The 17,786-nt window shown below is 40.5% G+C and overlaps 1 protein-coding gene across 1 annotated transcript in view; it reads right to left on the bottom strand.

Moving 5' to 3' along the window:
• The window catches only part of LOC136863998 (U-scoloptoxin(19)-Sm1a), a 29,082-nt gene extending 14,828 nt beyond the window's left edge, over positions 1-14,254 (bottom strand). Inside the window, exon 1 of the mRNA XM_067140492.2 lies at positions 14,097-14,254. Coding sequence (XP_066996593.1) covers positions 14,097-14,172 — 76 coding nt within the window. The 5' untranslated portion in view covers positions 14,173-14,254. The remainder of the gene's footprint in view (positions 1-14,096) is intronic.
• Between the last annotated feature and the right edge of the window lie 3,532 nt (positions 14,255-17,786).

The following is a 17,786-nucleotide window of genomic DNA, read 5'->3' as shown; positions in this document are numbered from 1 at the left end:
GAAAATAGATTGCTCAAAGAATATTAGTGGGTACAGCAAATGGATTGGTGTTTGAGTCTCAATGTGTTGATGGATACAGCACGTCGCTTGGTGTTTGAGTCTCCGTGTATTAGTGGATACAGCCTGTGGCTTGGTATTAGAGACTCAATGTATTAGTGGGTACAGCAAGTGAATTGGTGTTTTAGTCTCTGAGTCCTAATTTTTGCAACAAGAGGCTAACTGTTTGAGTCTCAATACAGCTGTTAATACCCTGGTGTTAGACTCTCCAAGTATTAGTAGGTACAGCAAATCGCTTAGTGTTTGAGTCTCAATTTGAGTCTCAAAGAATTAATGGCCACATCAAGTGGCTTGGTAGCCTCTTTGAGTCTCAGAGAATTAATGGCCACAACAAGTGGCTTGGTAGCCTCTTTGAGTCTCAGAGAATTAATGGCACAGCAAGTGGCTTGGTAGCCTCTTTGAGTCTCAGAGAATTAATGGCACGCCATTGTGAGAACTTGAATACCAAACTCATTGCTGTGTTCATTAGGACACTGTGATTTAAATATAAATGTGCTAGCTTTACATAGTAATACACCAAGCTACTAGCAATGGTCACTAATTCTTATTAGAGTCTCAAGTATCAAGCCAGTTGACGTGCACCCTAGTTCTTTGAGACTCGAATACTAAGCCGCTTTTGCTCTATAATCAACAACCTGCTTCCTGGATGTATAAAACAACAGGCATTAATTATTGAAGAATTCATTTTCTTAGTATGTTCGCTAAATCATGCAATTTTTCATAAGCCATTGTTGTTATTATTATTATTTTGTTTGAATCTCAATAATTTTATTCCCCTGTACATTGATACCTTCCTTTTATTAACACTTCAGATAATTACACTAACTCCTTGTTAATCATCAGCATAGCTCCTTGTTGCAACCAACTTAACCAATATCATTGGGTTTTTTTGTTTCTTTTTTTTTTGCTAGGGGCTTTACGTCGCACCGACACAGATAGGTCTTATGGCGACGATGGGATAGGAAAGGCCTAGGAGTTTGAAGGAAGCGGCCGTGGCCTTAATTAAGGTACAGCCCCAGCATTTACCTGGTGTTAAAATCGGAAACCACGGAAAACCATTTTCAGGGCTGCCGATAGTGGGATTCGAACCTACTATTTCCCGGATGCAAGCTCACAGCCGCGCGCCTCTACACGCACGGCCAACTCGCCTGGTATCATTGTTTTTAATACGTAAGATTGACTAGTTTATATTATGCTTGTGTAGTTCATGTAGTGTGATTAGCTGCCACCCCCGGAGGCCCGGGTTCGATTCCCGGCTCTGCTACGAAATTTGAAAAGTGGTACTAGGGCTGGAACGGGGTCCACTCAGCCTCGGGAGGTCAACTGAGTAGAGGTGGGTTCGATTCCCACCTCAGCCATCCTCGAAGTGGCTTTCCGTGGTTTCCCACTTCTCCTCCAGGCAAATGCCGGGATGGTACCTAACATAAGGCCACAGCCGCTTCCTTCCCTTTTCCTTGTCCCTTCCTTCCAATCTTCCCACCCCCATAAGGCCCCTGTTCAACATAGCAGGGGAGGCCGCCTGGGCAGGCACTGGTCCTCCTCCCCAATTGTATCCCCCGACCCAAAGTCTCACGCTCCAGGACACTGCCCTTGAGGCGGTAGAGATGGGATCTCTCGCTGAGTCCGAGGGAAAAAGCTAACCTTGGAAGGTAAACAGATTAAGAAGAAGAAGAAGAAGAAGAAGAAGAAGAAGAAGAAGAAGTTCATGTTTATAATGTTTAAGTGTTTGCCTTTAAGTTTTCGAATTTCAGATTTTAGTTTAATTTTCTTCCTCTATTTGTCTGTAATAATTGTTCTGTGTATCGTTTTCAATGTAGATGGTCCATAAACGAGCCCATTTTCCTCAGTGGCAAATTCTAATCAATAAATTAAATTCATTTCAATAATTCTCTGAGAATCAACACCAAGCCACTTGCTGTGCCAAAAAATAGCTTGAGACTCGCACACCAAGGCAGTAACCCGTCTAGTGGTCAAGATTGTTGAAAGGTCAAGTTCCTACGGTCTGACACCGTGGTTAGCCAGTTCGAGGCCCGTGGAAGAAATGTTCACTATCAGAATGTTAGCCGGTACAGACATTTTAAATTGAATGGTTAATTCCTATGTTTCGGGGGATGGTGTTTCCTGTTTGTCCCAGCACAAACATATACGATTTGCTTCAGGAAGGGCACCCGGCCGTAAAACCGGGTCGTATCCACACGTGCTATACAGTTTACACCCACGACCCCACCAGTGTGGGAAAACGGTAGTAGATGGAGATCAGAATGTTGGTCGGTAGGGTAGGAGTGAGGAAGTAGATCAGCATACATTGTTAGCAAAAACAACAAAAAGTAAATGACTATTAAAACTCTAAAAAGTTAACATTCACTTTCCTCGACGTCGAGCTGAGTGGCTCAGACGGTTGACCCAACTTGGCAGGTTCGATCCTGGCTCAGTCCAATGGTATTTGAAGGTGCTCAAATACGTCAGCCTCGTGCCGGTAGATTTACTGGCACGTAAAGGAACTCTTGCGGAACAAAATTCTGGCACCTCGGCGTTTCCGAAAACCGTCCAAAGTAGTTAGTGGGACGTAAAGCCAATAATATTATGTATTCTTTTCTTCAAGGAAGGCATATTCACGCCCTTTATGATTTTTGAATCGTGCACTTCCCTTCAGATTCTTATATCCCACTTCTTCGAAATCTTTTTCTGGCTGCAAACTTATTCCATGGTATTGTAGCGCTGCGAAGAATATGTAAAGATTCATAAATAATTCTAACTTTAATTAAGAGTGAGCGAATTCAGAAGAAGGTATGACGGAGTAAGTGTTCACATAACGTTTCGCGCTGCATCTAATTCCAATGTTGTTATGAAAGGAGGGAATTTAATTTCCTCGCAAATTTGCGTATGAAGAGAAATTAAGGCAACGTAATAGAATAAACATACTTTTGGATATGGCAAAACTATGAAACATTTCTTTACTCTATCTGACCTACACACTATAGTGCCCTGTTCTCTTGATTAAGGGGACTTTCACATAAGAAAATTCTCATTTTTCAATTGTTCAACAATGTGTAGAGCAGCGATATCAAGGTAGGATTCACGATCTCGAAACTGTGATGTGAAAAGACCGCCATGTAGCGTGCGGAGTTCTCGTCTGTATTTCGTTGTGTGTTCGAATGTAAACACCACACGCACTTCGTTAAATACCACCCGCACCCTTTTCATGTCTTGTTTGAAAAGAAAGTACCAAGTTTGACTGTGCCATGATGCAAGTTGACTAGTACGTTCCGACTCTGAGGCAAAGTGCTGTATAGTGCTGACATTAGAACGCACAACAAAACACAGACACATACTCTGCGCTTCCTGATGGGCGTTTCACGTCGTAAGTAGTTTCAAGGTCGATAATCCAACCTGGTCATCCATGGTATTGAGGAAACTTTCCTGAATAAGAATATATATTTAATTTGTATTATCTTCCTCCAGGTCAATTGAGATAGCTTTATTTTAAGCCAATTACTGATGAGTGAATACTGTCACAATTCATTCTTATTTTCATTCTTCTTTCCTACAAAATGGATATTTCGCAACTTAAGGTACATTTATCTTGCGAGGTATTCCTTATAAAGTCATACAATTTTCCAAGAATGTAGGCTTGATCTTGGCATTTCTATTTCCTGTACAAAAACGAATTGATTTAGTTGAAAATTCTTCATTATAATGTAAGCATTTGCTACGAAAAATTCAATAATTTTAGGATTATAAATTTCTTTAAATATAATTCCCCATGCTTTATAGTTATAAATTAATAAAAGTGGTAGAGTGGAATTATGCAGATATGATAGTATAAACAGAGAGATTTGGTACTAATTCCTAAAATACTTAATAAAAATTATAACCTAAAATTCTTCCGTAATCTGAAATTACTCATAAGTCTTTAAATATTTTCTGATCTAAAATATGCACTGTTCAGTATTTTCTTCTTTCTTCTTTTTTCTTCAGCTTTTCCAACACCTGTGGGGTCGTGGGTGCGAACTGTGTCGCACATGTGTATTTGGTCCTGTTTAACGGCCGGATGGCCTTCCTGACGCCAACCCTATACGGAGGGATGTAATCACTATTGCGTGTTTCTGTGGTGGTTAGTAGTGTAGTGTGTTGTGTGAATATGAAGAGGAAAGTGTGGAGACAAACAAAAACACCCAGTCCCCGAGCCAGAAGAATTTATCAGAGGCGATTAAAATCCTCGACCCGGCCGTGAATTGAACCCGGGACCCTCTGAACCGAAGGCCTCAACGCTGATCATTCAACCAATGAGTACTGTTCAGTATATGTCAATGATATTTAACAAAAAGGCTGCAGCAGGTTTTGAAATAAGTGTGTTCAATTTCGTGAACATCAAGAGAAGGGATCTGAGGAAATCTGCTGTAAAATAAGTAAGTAAATAAATAACTTAGAGACCGAGCTCGATAGCTGCAGTCGCTTAAGTGCGGCCAGTATCCAGTATTCGGGAGATAGTAGGTTCGAACCCCACTATCGGCAGCCCTGAAAATGGTTTTCCGTGGTTTCCCATTTTCACACCAGGCAAATGCTGGGGCTGTACCTTAATTAAGGCCACGGCCGCTTCCTTCCCACTCCTAGCCCTTCCTTGTCCCATCGTCGCCATAAGACCTATCTGTGTCGGTGCGCGTAAAGCAACTAGCAAAGAAAAACTTAGATTACAGTGATAAAATACTGCTCATATGGTACAGTAGTGAGACCATTAGCTTATACCACGTGAATTCATTATTACCTCCTTAGAATTTATGCAACCTGCAGTTCATAAACTAACGTGAAAACATCTCTCCTATAGTAAGTTCTTGTGTGGGCATATGGCTTGGAATACGTGCATTCGTTGGTAAAAATCCAGTAATAAGAAGGTAGTATTGAGTGAACGCATACCACCTTGAAAGGAACACTACGTGTTGTTCAGAAACTGCGTTAATACGTATACAGCTCTACAGCGACAACTATAGGGGCAGATATAGTTTGTACAGTACAGTAACACTTCGCAAGTATGATTAGAAAATAGACTCCGCTGTACATAAAAGGGAACAGTGTCTTTAAGATGAATCTCACTTACTGCCTGTTCTATGGTTTTTACATTGCAAGAGGAAGACTAGATCATGCTAGATGTACACAAAATTACTGTATGATGTCACGGAAGATACAACTAGTAGGTTGACCGGGCGAGTTGGCCGTGCGCGTAGAGGCGCGCGGCTGTGAGCTTGCATCCGGGATATCGTGGGTTCGAGCCCCACTGTCGGCAGCCCTGAAAATGGTTTTCCATGGTTTCCCATTTTCACACCAGGCAAATGCTGGGGCTGTACCTTAATTAAGGCCACGGCCGCTTCCTTCCAACTCCTGGGCCTTTCCCATCCCATCGTCGCCATAAGACCTATCTGTGTCGGTGCGACGTAAAGCAAGTAGCAACTAGTAGGTTGTATCTGTTGATGGAAAACTAAACGTAGGTGATTCACCCGGTATAAATATAAATAAACTTGACGCTTGTTGAACACTTAGCTTTAAGAAAATTTGCGTGAACTCAACATAAAGAAATATACCACACTACGTTCGTGTCGTCTAGAAAGTATCGTTATTCACTTATTTAAAGGCAAGACCTTATGAAGAGAAGGAAGCTTGCCTTAACCGAACCGACTGAGTAACGCAGTTGGCTGGGTGCTCGTCCTCCGTGTTCAAGTTCGTGATATTGAATCCCAGCTCTATTAGTGGACATTCAAGCTTACCAAAATGTACGAGGTCCGTGTCATTAGAATAAACACCATGTTAGCGAACCATTTTACAGCACAAAGTTCCGGCACCGTGGCATCCCTTAAGGCCGCTTGCAGTTGAAACGTTAACCACATATAATAGGCATCGTTCTTGAGGCATGTTTGGAGCGCACTGGGTTCGATTCCCGGGAATTTTTGCCGCACCTAATTAATTCCTCTGGCTGGGTGTTTGTGTTCGTCTTAACACACATCCTCATTTACATACAGTACAAGGTATCACATTAACAACCACCAAAGGAATAGTGAATCCCTCCATATAGGGTGGGTGCCAGGAAAGGCATTCAGCCGAAATAATGTGCTCAGTTCAACAGCAATGCCGATTCCAAGCTGTTAGGAAAAGGCCAGGAGGAAAACGTTCCTAAGGCATATCGTGCTATCAGCTCGTAGGAACGAGGAACCTCGTGCAGAGAGTCGCTAACTCCGAAGACTATCATATTTAGACAAGATATTTTGTTTTATTCAGAAATGAAACAACCTTGTAGACAGTATCAACATGACTAACAGGAATTCAAGTAAGTAGCCATGGATGTGAAAGCAGAAAATTGAGTCTTTATGTTACTACCAAATGTATTAATAAATATCATACGATAGTGATAACGTATTATCCTACCTTAATTTGAAACTCCCATTCGGTCATTCCTACTGTATAAATATTATGTAAGGTAAATTAATGAAAGAAACTTGCAGCGTCCCACTTTTAAAATGCCTAAATTCCGCACTGGCCACTTTTACCATCATAAATTCTGCTCACGATATCCCTCTAGCTGTACTGATCATCCTCCTCCAAAGAGAGAATGTGGCAATATGTATGAATTTAATGACACAGGTGCCACCAGAAGTCGGTAACGTAATAACACTAAAGGTAAAAGTATTTCTTACCAGGAACCTATCCCAGGTCGAGGTCGTGAAAGCACAACTTTATTAATAACTAGCAAGATACCCGTGCTTCGCTACGGTAATATACTGAAATTTAAAATTGAATGCTTATCGTTTTATATACAACCCGCCGATATTCGTGATCTGACTCGTTTACTGAGAGATTACGGCAACGTTCCTCCCATTTTTCAATCATTCTTTCCAGCAATCGATTTCGTATTTCCCGGGCTGGGTCCAGGTATTCCACCCGGTCAGTTGGGTTCCTAAATCTTAGCCATGCTTTCCTATAAGCATTTTTAATGTGGATCAAATCCTTGAGGAGATCCGGCGTGGTGTCCTCTTAGGTGCCTTGGCGGTACTAAACCGGCGGCCGGACTGCAATCGTAGTCATTACCCGTCCAGGAACCGTTTCCAGCACGGTCCGCACATGTTGACGACGGTCCAGGATATTATTATTATTATTATTATTGATGTTCTGGACCCCACAGCAATATGCAAGACCGCTACTTGGCGGTAAAATACATCTGCTGCCATTGTCATTGCTAACAATGTGACCAGCACCATTGTTGCGCGTAGGCAAGTGTGCGGAATTTCTGGCGATACGAATGACATACCTCCGTGTATTATTGACCTCATTATAGAGGTGAACAATTTGACGGCCAATCTCATTCCTATCGTTTATTTCAAATGTGTTTAAATTTTTATTTATATGCCAGGAGAATCTTCTCTAATCTAAGAACGTTCTCCGAAGGAAAATATGGCTGTTGAAAAAGAACCCAGAAAAGATTAAAAATGATCGGTTTATGATCAGAATAAGTACACCGCAAGTCTACAGCCTGTTTCCTATCATTCGACAGGATCAGTGATGGAATGAATAAAGCCAAATCTAGCGGCGACAATAGGAATTGTGCCGGCTGTCGAAGCTCCCCTCTGGGGCAATGATCGATGAGTGACTAATGAAATGAAATATTGGACAGTGTTGCTGGAATGAATGATGACAGGGAAAGCCGGAGTATCCGGAGAAAAACCTGTGTCGCCTCCATTTTGTCCAGCACGAATGTCACATGGAGTGACCGGGATTTGAAACACGGAACCCAGCTGTGAGAGGCCGGCGCGCTGCCGACTGAGCAACGGAGGCTCCTTATAAGTACATTACGAACAGTAAAATCAATTGGTCTCACCTCCTTTTACACCCCACCGCCGTTAAGTTTATTTAACCCCACCCTCCAAAAAATTAAAAGAAGGCGTGTTTCTTTATGTTTAAAGGAGATTACAAATACCAATGTTCACGTTTATTACCTTCAGTTTTGAGATATAAGTATCCCCTTAAAAATAATTCACGTTTTTAACTTCCTTCCACACTCCCCCCACCCCTCCCTCACAAAGTGACATTAAAGCAAAAAATACTTGTTCCTTTAATAGTAAAGGATCTTCTAAATACCAGTTATCACCACTCTAACCTCTTCAGTTTTTGATTTATGTGTCCTCATGAAAGGAATTCAACTCCTTTTCACTCCCGCCCCCCCCCCAAGATTGTTTCCCCCCAAAACCCGCTTTTCTTTGTTTTTAAAGGAGATCAAAATACCAATTTTCACGTCTGTAACAACTTTAGTTTTTATTAGATGTATGTATTCTCATACAATTAAGTCAATTAATTTTTTCTATCCTTTAACACTCCAAATCCCCTTCATTGGATTTTCCGAGAATACGTGTTTGTTTTCTTTTAAAGCAGATTCCAAAAATAAAATTTCACGTGTGTAACATCTTCATTTTTGAGATATCAGTAGCCTAATTAAAAGAATTCAACACCATTTTCAGTCACTTTTACGCCCCCACCCCCACTACCCAAGTTGTATTTCCGAAAACTAAAAATACACTTTTCTTTATTTTTAATAGTAAAAAAATGACCATTTTTCACTTCTGTACATGTTAAGTTTTTTGAGATATACTGTAGAAATTCTCATTTTAAAATTTCACCCCATTTTAGTTCCCCTTAAGTGGAGTTTCCAAAGACAAATCACCTATGTTTCTTTACACTTACAGGAGATTCCAAATACCCACTATTTACGTCTGTAACATTTTACGCTTCTCAGATATTCTGTAGATATAGTCTTTCAAAAAATTCACCCCAATTTGCCACTCCTGTTTAACCGCCATTAATTGAATTTTCCAAAAGCAAAAATATACGTGTTTCTATATTTTTAAAGGAGATCCCATTTACAAATTTTCAGTTCTGTAATATCTTCAGTTTCTGGGATATATGTATCCTCATTAAAGGCATTCAACCCATTATTCACCCTTTTACACCCCTCCTATTGGGATTTAGAGAAAACAAAGAAATACGTGTTCCTTTATTTTTAAGGGAGATTCTAAACACCAATTTTTACATCTGTAAACGTTTAAAGTTTTAAAAATTCACCCCCCTTTTCCCCCCCATTATTTGGATTTTCCAAAAACGAAAAAATACCTGTTTCTTTATTTTTAAAGTAGATCCCAAATACCAATTTCCAGGTCTGTAATATCTTCAGGTTCTGAAATATAAGTAGCCTCATTAAAGGCATTCAACCTATTTTTCACCCTTTTCACCCTTCCTATTAGGATTTTCCGAAAATGAAAAAGTACGTGTTTCTTTATTTTTAAAGGAGATTTCTAAATACCAAATTTTACTTCTATAAACTTTAAAAGTTTTGAGATATAGATAAAAATTTCATCCCCCTTTTCACCCCCCATTATTTGGATTTTCCCAAAACGAAAAAATACCTGTTTCTTTGTTTTTAAAGTAGATCCCAAATACCAATTTTCAGGTCTGTAATATATTCAGTTTCTAAGATATAAGTATTCTCTTTAAAGGCATTCAACCCATTTTTCACCCCTTTTCACCCCTCCTATTGGGATTTTCCGAAAACAAAAAATACGTTTTCCTTTATTTTTAATGAAGATTCTAAATACCAATTTTTACATCTCTAAACTTTAAAACTTTTGAGATATAGATGCACTTATTTTAAAAATTCACCCCCCTTTTCACCCTCGCATTAATTGGATTTTCCAAAAACAAAAAATATGTGTTTCTTTATTTTTGAAGGCGATCAAAAGTACCAATTTTGAGGTCTGTAATATCTTCAGTTTCTGAGTTATATGTATTCTCTTTAAAGGCATTCAACACATTTTTCACCCCTTTTCACCCCTCCTATTGGGATTTTCCGAAAACAAAAAAATACGTGTTCCTTTATTTTTAATGAAGATTCTAAATACTAATTTTTACATCTCTAAACTTTAAAACTTTTGAGATATAGATGCACTCATTTTAAAAATTCACCCCCCTTTCACCCTCGCATTAATTGGATTTTCCAAAAACAAAAAAATATGTGTTTATTTTTCACAGCGATCAAAAGTAACAATTTTGAGGTCTGTAGTATCTTCAGTTTCTGAGATATAAGTAGCGTATCCTGATTAAAGGCATTCAACCACTTTTTCACCCTTTTTCACCCCTCCTATTGGGATTGTCTGAAAACAAAAAAATACGTGTTTCTTTATTTTTAAAGAAGTTTCTAAATACCAATTTTCACATCTGTAAACTTTTAAAGTTTTGAGATATAGACACACTAATTTTAAAATTTCACCCCCCTTTTCACCCCCTTAGCGACGGAATATCCAAAAATCCTCTCTTAGCGAGCACCTACATCTTAATATGAATATATGCCCAAAATTTCATTTCTTTATGTCCAGTAGTTTTGGCTCGGCGATGATGAATCAGTCAGTCAGTCAGTCAGTCAGTCAGGACAAGCTACTTTATATATATAGATGAATGGAGTATGGCTTCCCAAGAGGCCTGTTGAAGGTCTTTCAAAGTGACACCTGTGGACGACCTGTGTGTCTAAGAGCATGGGACCCCACCTCTGATGAGTTCTAATGTTGAAGACGGCATACATACCCAGTCCCCACGCCAGAGGAATTGACCTATTAAGGTTAAAATCCCCGAGCCCGCCGGGAACCCAATCCTGGACACTACCATTTAGCCATTGAGCTGGACAAAATCCGTGCCCTCGCCACGAGCTGGTTCAGCTCGTTTCAGGCACTCCCGCTAATGGAGGTGAGCTGCACGTACCTATTTAACCACATACACAACCTCCTGCCAATCTTTTTAATGCTATTTGTTCGGGGCGTCGACCTATAGATATCTTTTGCCCCTACTTGCACCATGTGATATGAACCTGCGTGTAATTGGAATGGAGGAAGTGTAGAGTGTTGAATGTGAGGCCAGAGGTATTAATCATTTACAATTAAAAACCCCTGTCCCAGCCGGGAATCGAACCCGGTGCCGCCGGGTGACAAGCGGATGCATTGCCCCCTACACCGCGGTGCCGGACTCCTGTCTGTCAATATCGGGAACGGAATTCGGGTCCCCAAGGATAGAAGCTAATAGTGCTAACCGTTGCGCAATGGAGATGGACATAACGTTATTGACTACGTTTAAAATGCCACGGAACATCTAGTTAGTTGCTTTACGTCGCACCGACACAGATAGGTCTTTTGGCGATGATGGGACAGGAAAGGGTTAGGAGTGGGAAGGAAGCAGCCGTGGCCTTAATTAAGGTACAGCCCCAGCATTTGCCTGGTGTGTAAATGGAAACCACGGAAAACCATTTTCAGGGCTGCCGACAGTGGGGTACGGGACATCTAGTCCGAGTGCACAATATTAGCTGGTAACAGGAAGCCTTGTCCACAGGAGAACGATGGAAAGTTAATCAATCACTGGATGGTACGAAAATAGTAGTAGTAATAATAATAATGTCCGACTCGTTGGCTGAATGGTCAGCGTACTGGCCTTCAGTTCAGAGGGTCCCGGGTTCGATTCCCGCCGAGTCGGAGATTGTAACCTTCACTGGTTAATTCCAATTGCTCGGGGGCTGGGGCTTGTGCTGTCCCCAACATCCCTGCAACTCACACACCATACATAACATTATCCTCCTCCACAATAATACGCAGTTACCTACACATGGCAGCTGCCACACACCCCCATCGGAGGGTCTGCCTTACAAGGGCTGCATCCTGCTAGAAATAGCCACACGAAATAATAATAATAATAATAATAATAATAATAATAATAATAATAATAATAATAATAATAATAATAATAATAATGTTATTGGCTTTTTTCGCTTTAAGTCTAACTAACTACTTTAACAGTTTTTGGAGACGCCGAGTTGCCAGAATTCAGTTCCGCAGGAGTTCTTTTGCGTGCCAGTAAATCTACCGACATGAGGCTAGCGTATTTGAGCACCTTCAAATACCACCGGACTGAACCAAAATCGAACCTGTCAAGTTGGGATCAGAAGGCCTGTGCCTGAACCGTCTGAGCCGTTCAGCCGGGCGGTACGAAAATTATCTGCCACAGAATAGAAAGGTAATCTACAGGACATACAAGTTACATTTGACAAATTAGTCACCATCAGAGGTCACAAAATGATAAAAGACTTTTAACTTGTACGATAAACAGCGAATGATAACAAACCCGTGCACTTAAACACAAAGGCTCACTCAATCCGAATCAAAAGAGAACTCCTGCAGGACAATCATTTGTACAACCACTCCTGAATGGTGCGTAGTGAATCACCACGCTGTACAAATATGACCATTTGGAACTGTTTATCACACCAAAAGAATTCACTTTTTTATTTATATGAAGTAAACTTTTCTAACTAGTGTAGTAACTTGTTTTTCATTCGCTGTTCATGGTACAAGTTAATATTACTGTATGTTCGTATCATTTTGTAAACCATATGACCACTTTTTGAAATACTACTCATATTTCTAGAGGCATCACTTTTCGCATTAACGATAAGCGCAACGAGAAATATTTTGAAGTGATTTTGCGGTATCTTTATGAATAATATGATTCTGGTTAGTTTTTGCGAATTACAGCGAATTAAAGCGATAAGGCCAGTTCATAGCGAAATTCACTTATCTTACGATTTGTGTGAAACTGCAGCGAAATTCATGAAAAATAACGAGCTTGAAATTGTATTCGTCCGCCTCTGTAGTGTAGTGGTTAGTGTGATTAGTTGCCACCCCCCGGAGGCCCGGGTTCGATTCCCAGCTCTGCCACGAAATTTGAAAAGTGGTACGAGGGCTGGAACGGGGTCCACTCAGCCTCGGGAAGTCAACTGGGTAGAGGTGGGTTCGATTCCCACCTCAGCCATCCTGGAAGTGGTTTTCCGTGGTTTCCCAATTCTCCTCCAGGCAAATACCTGGATGGTACCTAACATAAGGCCAAGGCCGCTTCCTTCCCTCTTCCTTGTCTATCCCTTCCAATCTTCCCATCTCCCCGCAAGGCCCCTGCTCAGCATAGCAGGTGAAGCCGCCTGGGCGAGGTACTGGTCATCCTCCCCAGTTGTATCCCCTGACCCAGAGTCTGAAGCTCCAGAACACTGCCCTTGAGGCGGTAGAGGTGGGATCCCTCTCTGAGTCCGAGGGAAAAACCGACCTTGGAGGGTAAACAGATAAAGAAGAAGAAGAAATGGTATTCTAATATTAAGTGTGTCAAGAGAAACGGAACACAGAATAAGGATTTCTCACCTCACAAAAATACCAGTTCGATATAATTTTCAAGAAAATCCCTCAGTGGTATAGGGCTATAGGCCATATAGGTTGAAAGGGTAATTTATTATGTAATCTTGGTTAAGGCAATAGTACAGTCCTAATCAAGATTATATGAGGAATAACGAATGATTATCAATATGGTATTCATTTAAGTAGCCGGGCCGAGTGGCTCAGACGGTTGAGGCGCTGGCTTCCTGACCCGAACTTGGCAGGTTCGATCCTGTCTGAGTCCTGTGGTATTTGAAGGTGCACAAATACTCAGCCTCGTGTCGGTAGATTTGCCGGCACGTAAAATAACTCCTGCGGGACAAAATGTCTGCACCTCGGCGTCTCCGAAAACCGGCAAAAATGTAGTTAGTGCGACGTAAAAAGCAGTAACATTATTATTATCTATTTATATATCTATCTTCCAAATACATAGGTCTAATTTACAATTCACACGAATAAAACCTTTTGTGAATAATTTTGGAATATGATTAAACCAAAATTCAAGCGATGGGGAAGACCTGTTTCGCAAAATCATACATAAATTAATACGAAGAAGGCAAGCTTCTATATATTTCCTACGGTATATAGCATCTTCCTACTCAGGGGCAGATGTTTTTCACACCACGTGAAGGCCAATTTGCATTGTTCTCCTGTAGGTAAAGTTTTCAATTAACGGCTAATATATTTTGGCGCTTTCAACGATACCAGTGGTAGAGTGCTTCCCTGACCTCGAAGTGATATGGCTTTCTCGTAAGTATTGTCCTTTCTTACCTTCGTCAGCAGGAGCTGCAGATGTGAGCAGTGCGCTGAAGAGCGCGCCCAAGAGGATGGCTGTCGTTCTCGTCATGTTGTCTGTACACTGAATGGTTCACACCACCTACCGCTGATTATTATACTAGACTACCTGTCTTTGATGATGTAATGTGCAATTCCCGAGCTCAAGGTACCGGTATCTCCCTAGAATCACCACCCACGTGATTCGGTGATGAAACCTAATTGGCTGGTGTGGAGAGGAGTGGGCCCGTATCCCAGTAGTGATGAAGAGAAAGTGAATGCTTCGTGGCCTACTATCCAGGTCGTTCACTCACTGCATTGCGTGGGTTAGTACTGTACACCAAGAACGTGTTTGTACTACCAATTAGGCTCTGTTTGACTTGAGCAGCCACAAGAGGCGTCTTCAAGACCAGAAGGTCAAGGATTCCTCTCCCTTCCGAAGGCCAGTAATTCTGACAAAAGCAATTTTGAGATTTCCTCTTCAACTTCAGAGAAAGGTTGAACTCTTAACAATCATACTAAAGTATTTATAAGGCCACTGTAGACAGACAAGGACGTTATAAGGTAACGGCACCGTAACCTTACTGTTTAGCCCCTGCCCCCCTCGCGATAATCTTATTTTTTTAAATAGTGAAACCAAACTAATTTCCAGTCATCAATATGGGCTGGTTAAAATATGGCATAACCCTAAGATATGGGGACGTAGGGTAAAAATGCATAATTCTCTAATATATATAATTCACAAGAACATCACCACAAGGATCCTGAATTTTACAAAAAACGCTAGTAGACGTAATGTTACAACTTGGAAAAAATAAACCATTCGTATGCACAAACAAAAAAAAAGGCTTGAACTTTACAGAATGCAACACATTCATAGGGGATTATCACAAAAAGTGGCCTAGATTAACAATTATGAAACACAAAGGCGGTGGTGCAGAATGGTTAACGAGTCTTTGATAATGCCTATTATGATGTTGTTGAGTATATCTCTGGGGATACCTAACCCTTTCAAGATATTCCAGGAGTATTTTGTAGTACATCTCCCGCTACCAAAAAGCAATCCTTTAACTGACCAATGCTCAAGTCGTATGTTATAATATTCGCTTAAATATGGGAGGCATGGTTCATACATATATTTCCTTTCCCTGTCAACCTCAATGGCCTGGTCAATGTCTCTTCCAAAACGAACAGTGGGATCCAACACCAAAGCTAATTTTTCAGGAGAAGGCTTTAAACTTTCAAATACTTAATCAGCGATCCAAAAGTGGGAGTAGAAATGGATATACAACAATAACACATGATGGAATATAACATTTTCATCATCATCTGCGAGATATCGCACTTACGAATTTTTTTATCAAAATTATAACAAAAAGTTTCACAATTTGCTTTACGTCGCAACGACTTATGTAGGTCTTATGGCGACGATGGGAGAGGAAAGAGCTTGGACAGGGAAGGAAGCGACCGTGCCCTAAATTCAGGTACAGCCCTGAAGATGGTTTTCCGTGGTTACCGATTTTCACAAGGCAAATGCTGGGGCTTTACCTTAATTAAGCCCACGGTCACTTCCTTCCCACTCCAAGTCATTTCCTATCCTATCGCCGCCATATATATCTATATAATGTAGTTTGAGAACACATATTATGCACATTGATAGCATTGACTCATTGCAAAATCCTCTAAATATTAAGTTCTAGGCAATGAGTAAAAGTAGGCCTACATATGTTAAATTATTCACTAATACTCAAAATTGTCAACAGCCCTGAAGATGGTTTCCTATTTTCACACCTGGCAAATGCTAGGGCTGTACCTTAATCAAGGTCGCGGTCGCTTCCTTCCCACTCCTAGACCTTTCCTATCCCAGCGTCGCCTGTGTTGGTGCGACGTAAAGCCAATTGTAAAAAATATATACGTGTATATTCACGTACGGCCTGGGGGTGATTATTGAGAACCTACCATAATACATCGTTTTACCACAACAAAAATATAAAAATTGTTATATTTGGGTTGAATATCAGTTTTATATCCACCAATGGAATTACTTGGGACTTCAAAATCTTCAATTATTATTATTATTATTATTATTATTATTATTATTATTATTATTATTATTATAGTACAATCACGTTTATTCGGATTAGCTGGGACCATAAATCATTCGGATAATCCACAAAGTCGAGTAGAATGTACTGTAGTAACATACACACACACTAACGCAAATTACCCATGGTAGAAATAATTTTCTTCCAATCGACGTCACAACATCTAATTCAGCAGCATTGTTTTCCAACAGTTCTCCTTTGTTAATCCTATAAAGACCATCCAACTTTCTGCCCATAAACAACCACTTATTTCCTCTTCGACTCCCTTACACGTGCTCAAACCGCCGAAAACTCGATAATAATGCACTGTACATTGGCGGGGTCTTACCTTGTAAATAATGAAGAAAGACTGACTGGGGAGGTGGAAAACAGTGAATGAGGAACCTTGACGTGATTCGTAGTGATAGGAGTATTGCCTTTCACCATCGCTCGAGGATAGGGTGTGCTTACTGTAGGGGGTAAAAATTGCCGCTCCCTACAACAGACCGTTAGCAACGCAGGTACTGTAGTAAATTTTCAACATTCTTCTCAATTGGACGGTGTTATACAACAAGGAACCAACCCTCAAAAAGTCTTGATTTTGTAATGTTTCTACCTCTTTGACATCATGAAGAATAGATCTTTCTTTTATTTAAATTTTTTGGGTGTTATTTAAGCTGTGCTGCCATATATACCCATCGAACCAGTCAACTTGCACTTCCAGTCGTATTTATAATTTTGCAACAAGGGCCCAAGCCTCGGCCTGGTAAACTTCGATTTTGCAACATGGAACCAACCCACAAAGCTGCAGAGTTCAGGACGGTGGTTCTTTCTTGCAGTTTATTGTTCTACGCCATCTGATTCATGATTATGGATGTAAACAATATTCATCATCAACGATCGAGAAGGCAGTGACTGATGATGTTCGCGAGTAATTATCTTGCTCAAGTTTTGTTATATAATAGAGGTTCGTAATCGTTACATTAGTGTAAGAGTGATCAGAAGTAAATATTTAGATCACCTACTACATTCTTGTAAGTAAGATACTTGGCATTATATCCGTGGTCTTTGTGAGAAGTGAAGAACTATACAGATAACCTAAAACCCTTTGTTGACCCACTCAAAATGGCCACCTCTGTTGACAGAGATCGGCATCTATCGAATTAAATGAATGAAAAAATCAATTATATTTTTCCTCAACAGACACCAAGTAAGCCAACAAATAATAACAACACCGTAAATAACCCTCCACATCCTAACAGTGCATCAGGTAACCAAATGACAACCGTCACAACTAGGCCTCGTAACGAACGTAATTCAAGGTTAAGCTATTCTGCCGGAATACAGTCGCACCCCTCCAAAGAACAAGCTATTGTAATCGAATCTCATGATAGGATCAGTATCAAGGATTATGTGCTAGCTATAGGGAAACTTACAACCCCTAGCAACATTCGGTTTGTTTCACGTATATCGAACGGAAGGATATGCATCTTTCTCTCTAGTAAGGAAACTGTTGAAGATCTAATATTGACAAACCCTAAGATCTTAATAAACAATGTATCACTAGAAATACGATCCCTTCTAACCAAAAACAAGCGTATTA

Source organism: Anabrus simplex, chromosome 2, assembly GCF_040414725.1.
Source record: "Anabrus simplex isolate iqAnaSimp1 chromosome 2, ASM4041472v1, whole genome shotgun sequence".
Classification (NCBI taxonomy): Eukaryota; Metazoa; Arthropoda; class Insecta; order Orthoptera; family Tettigoniidae; genus Anabrus; species Anabrus simplex.
Note: the sequence above shows the minus strand (reverse complement) of the source record. Positions and strands in the feature narration are given on the sequence as shown.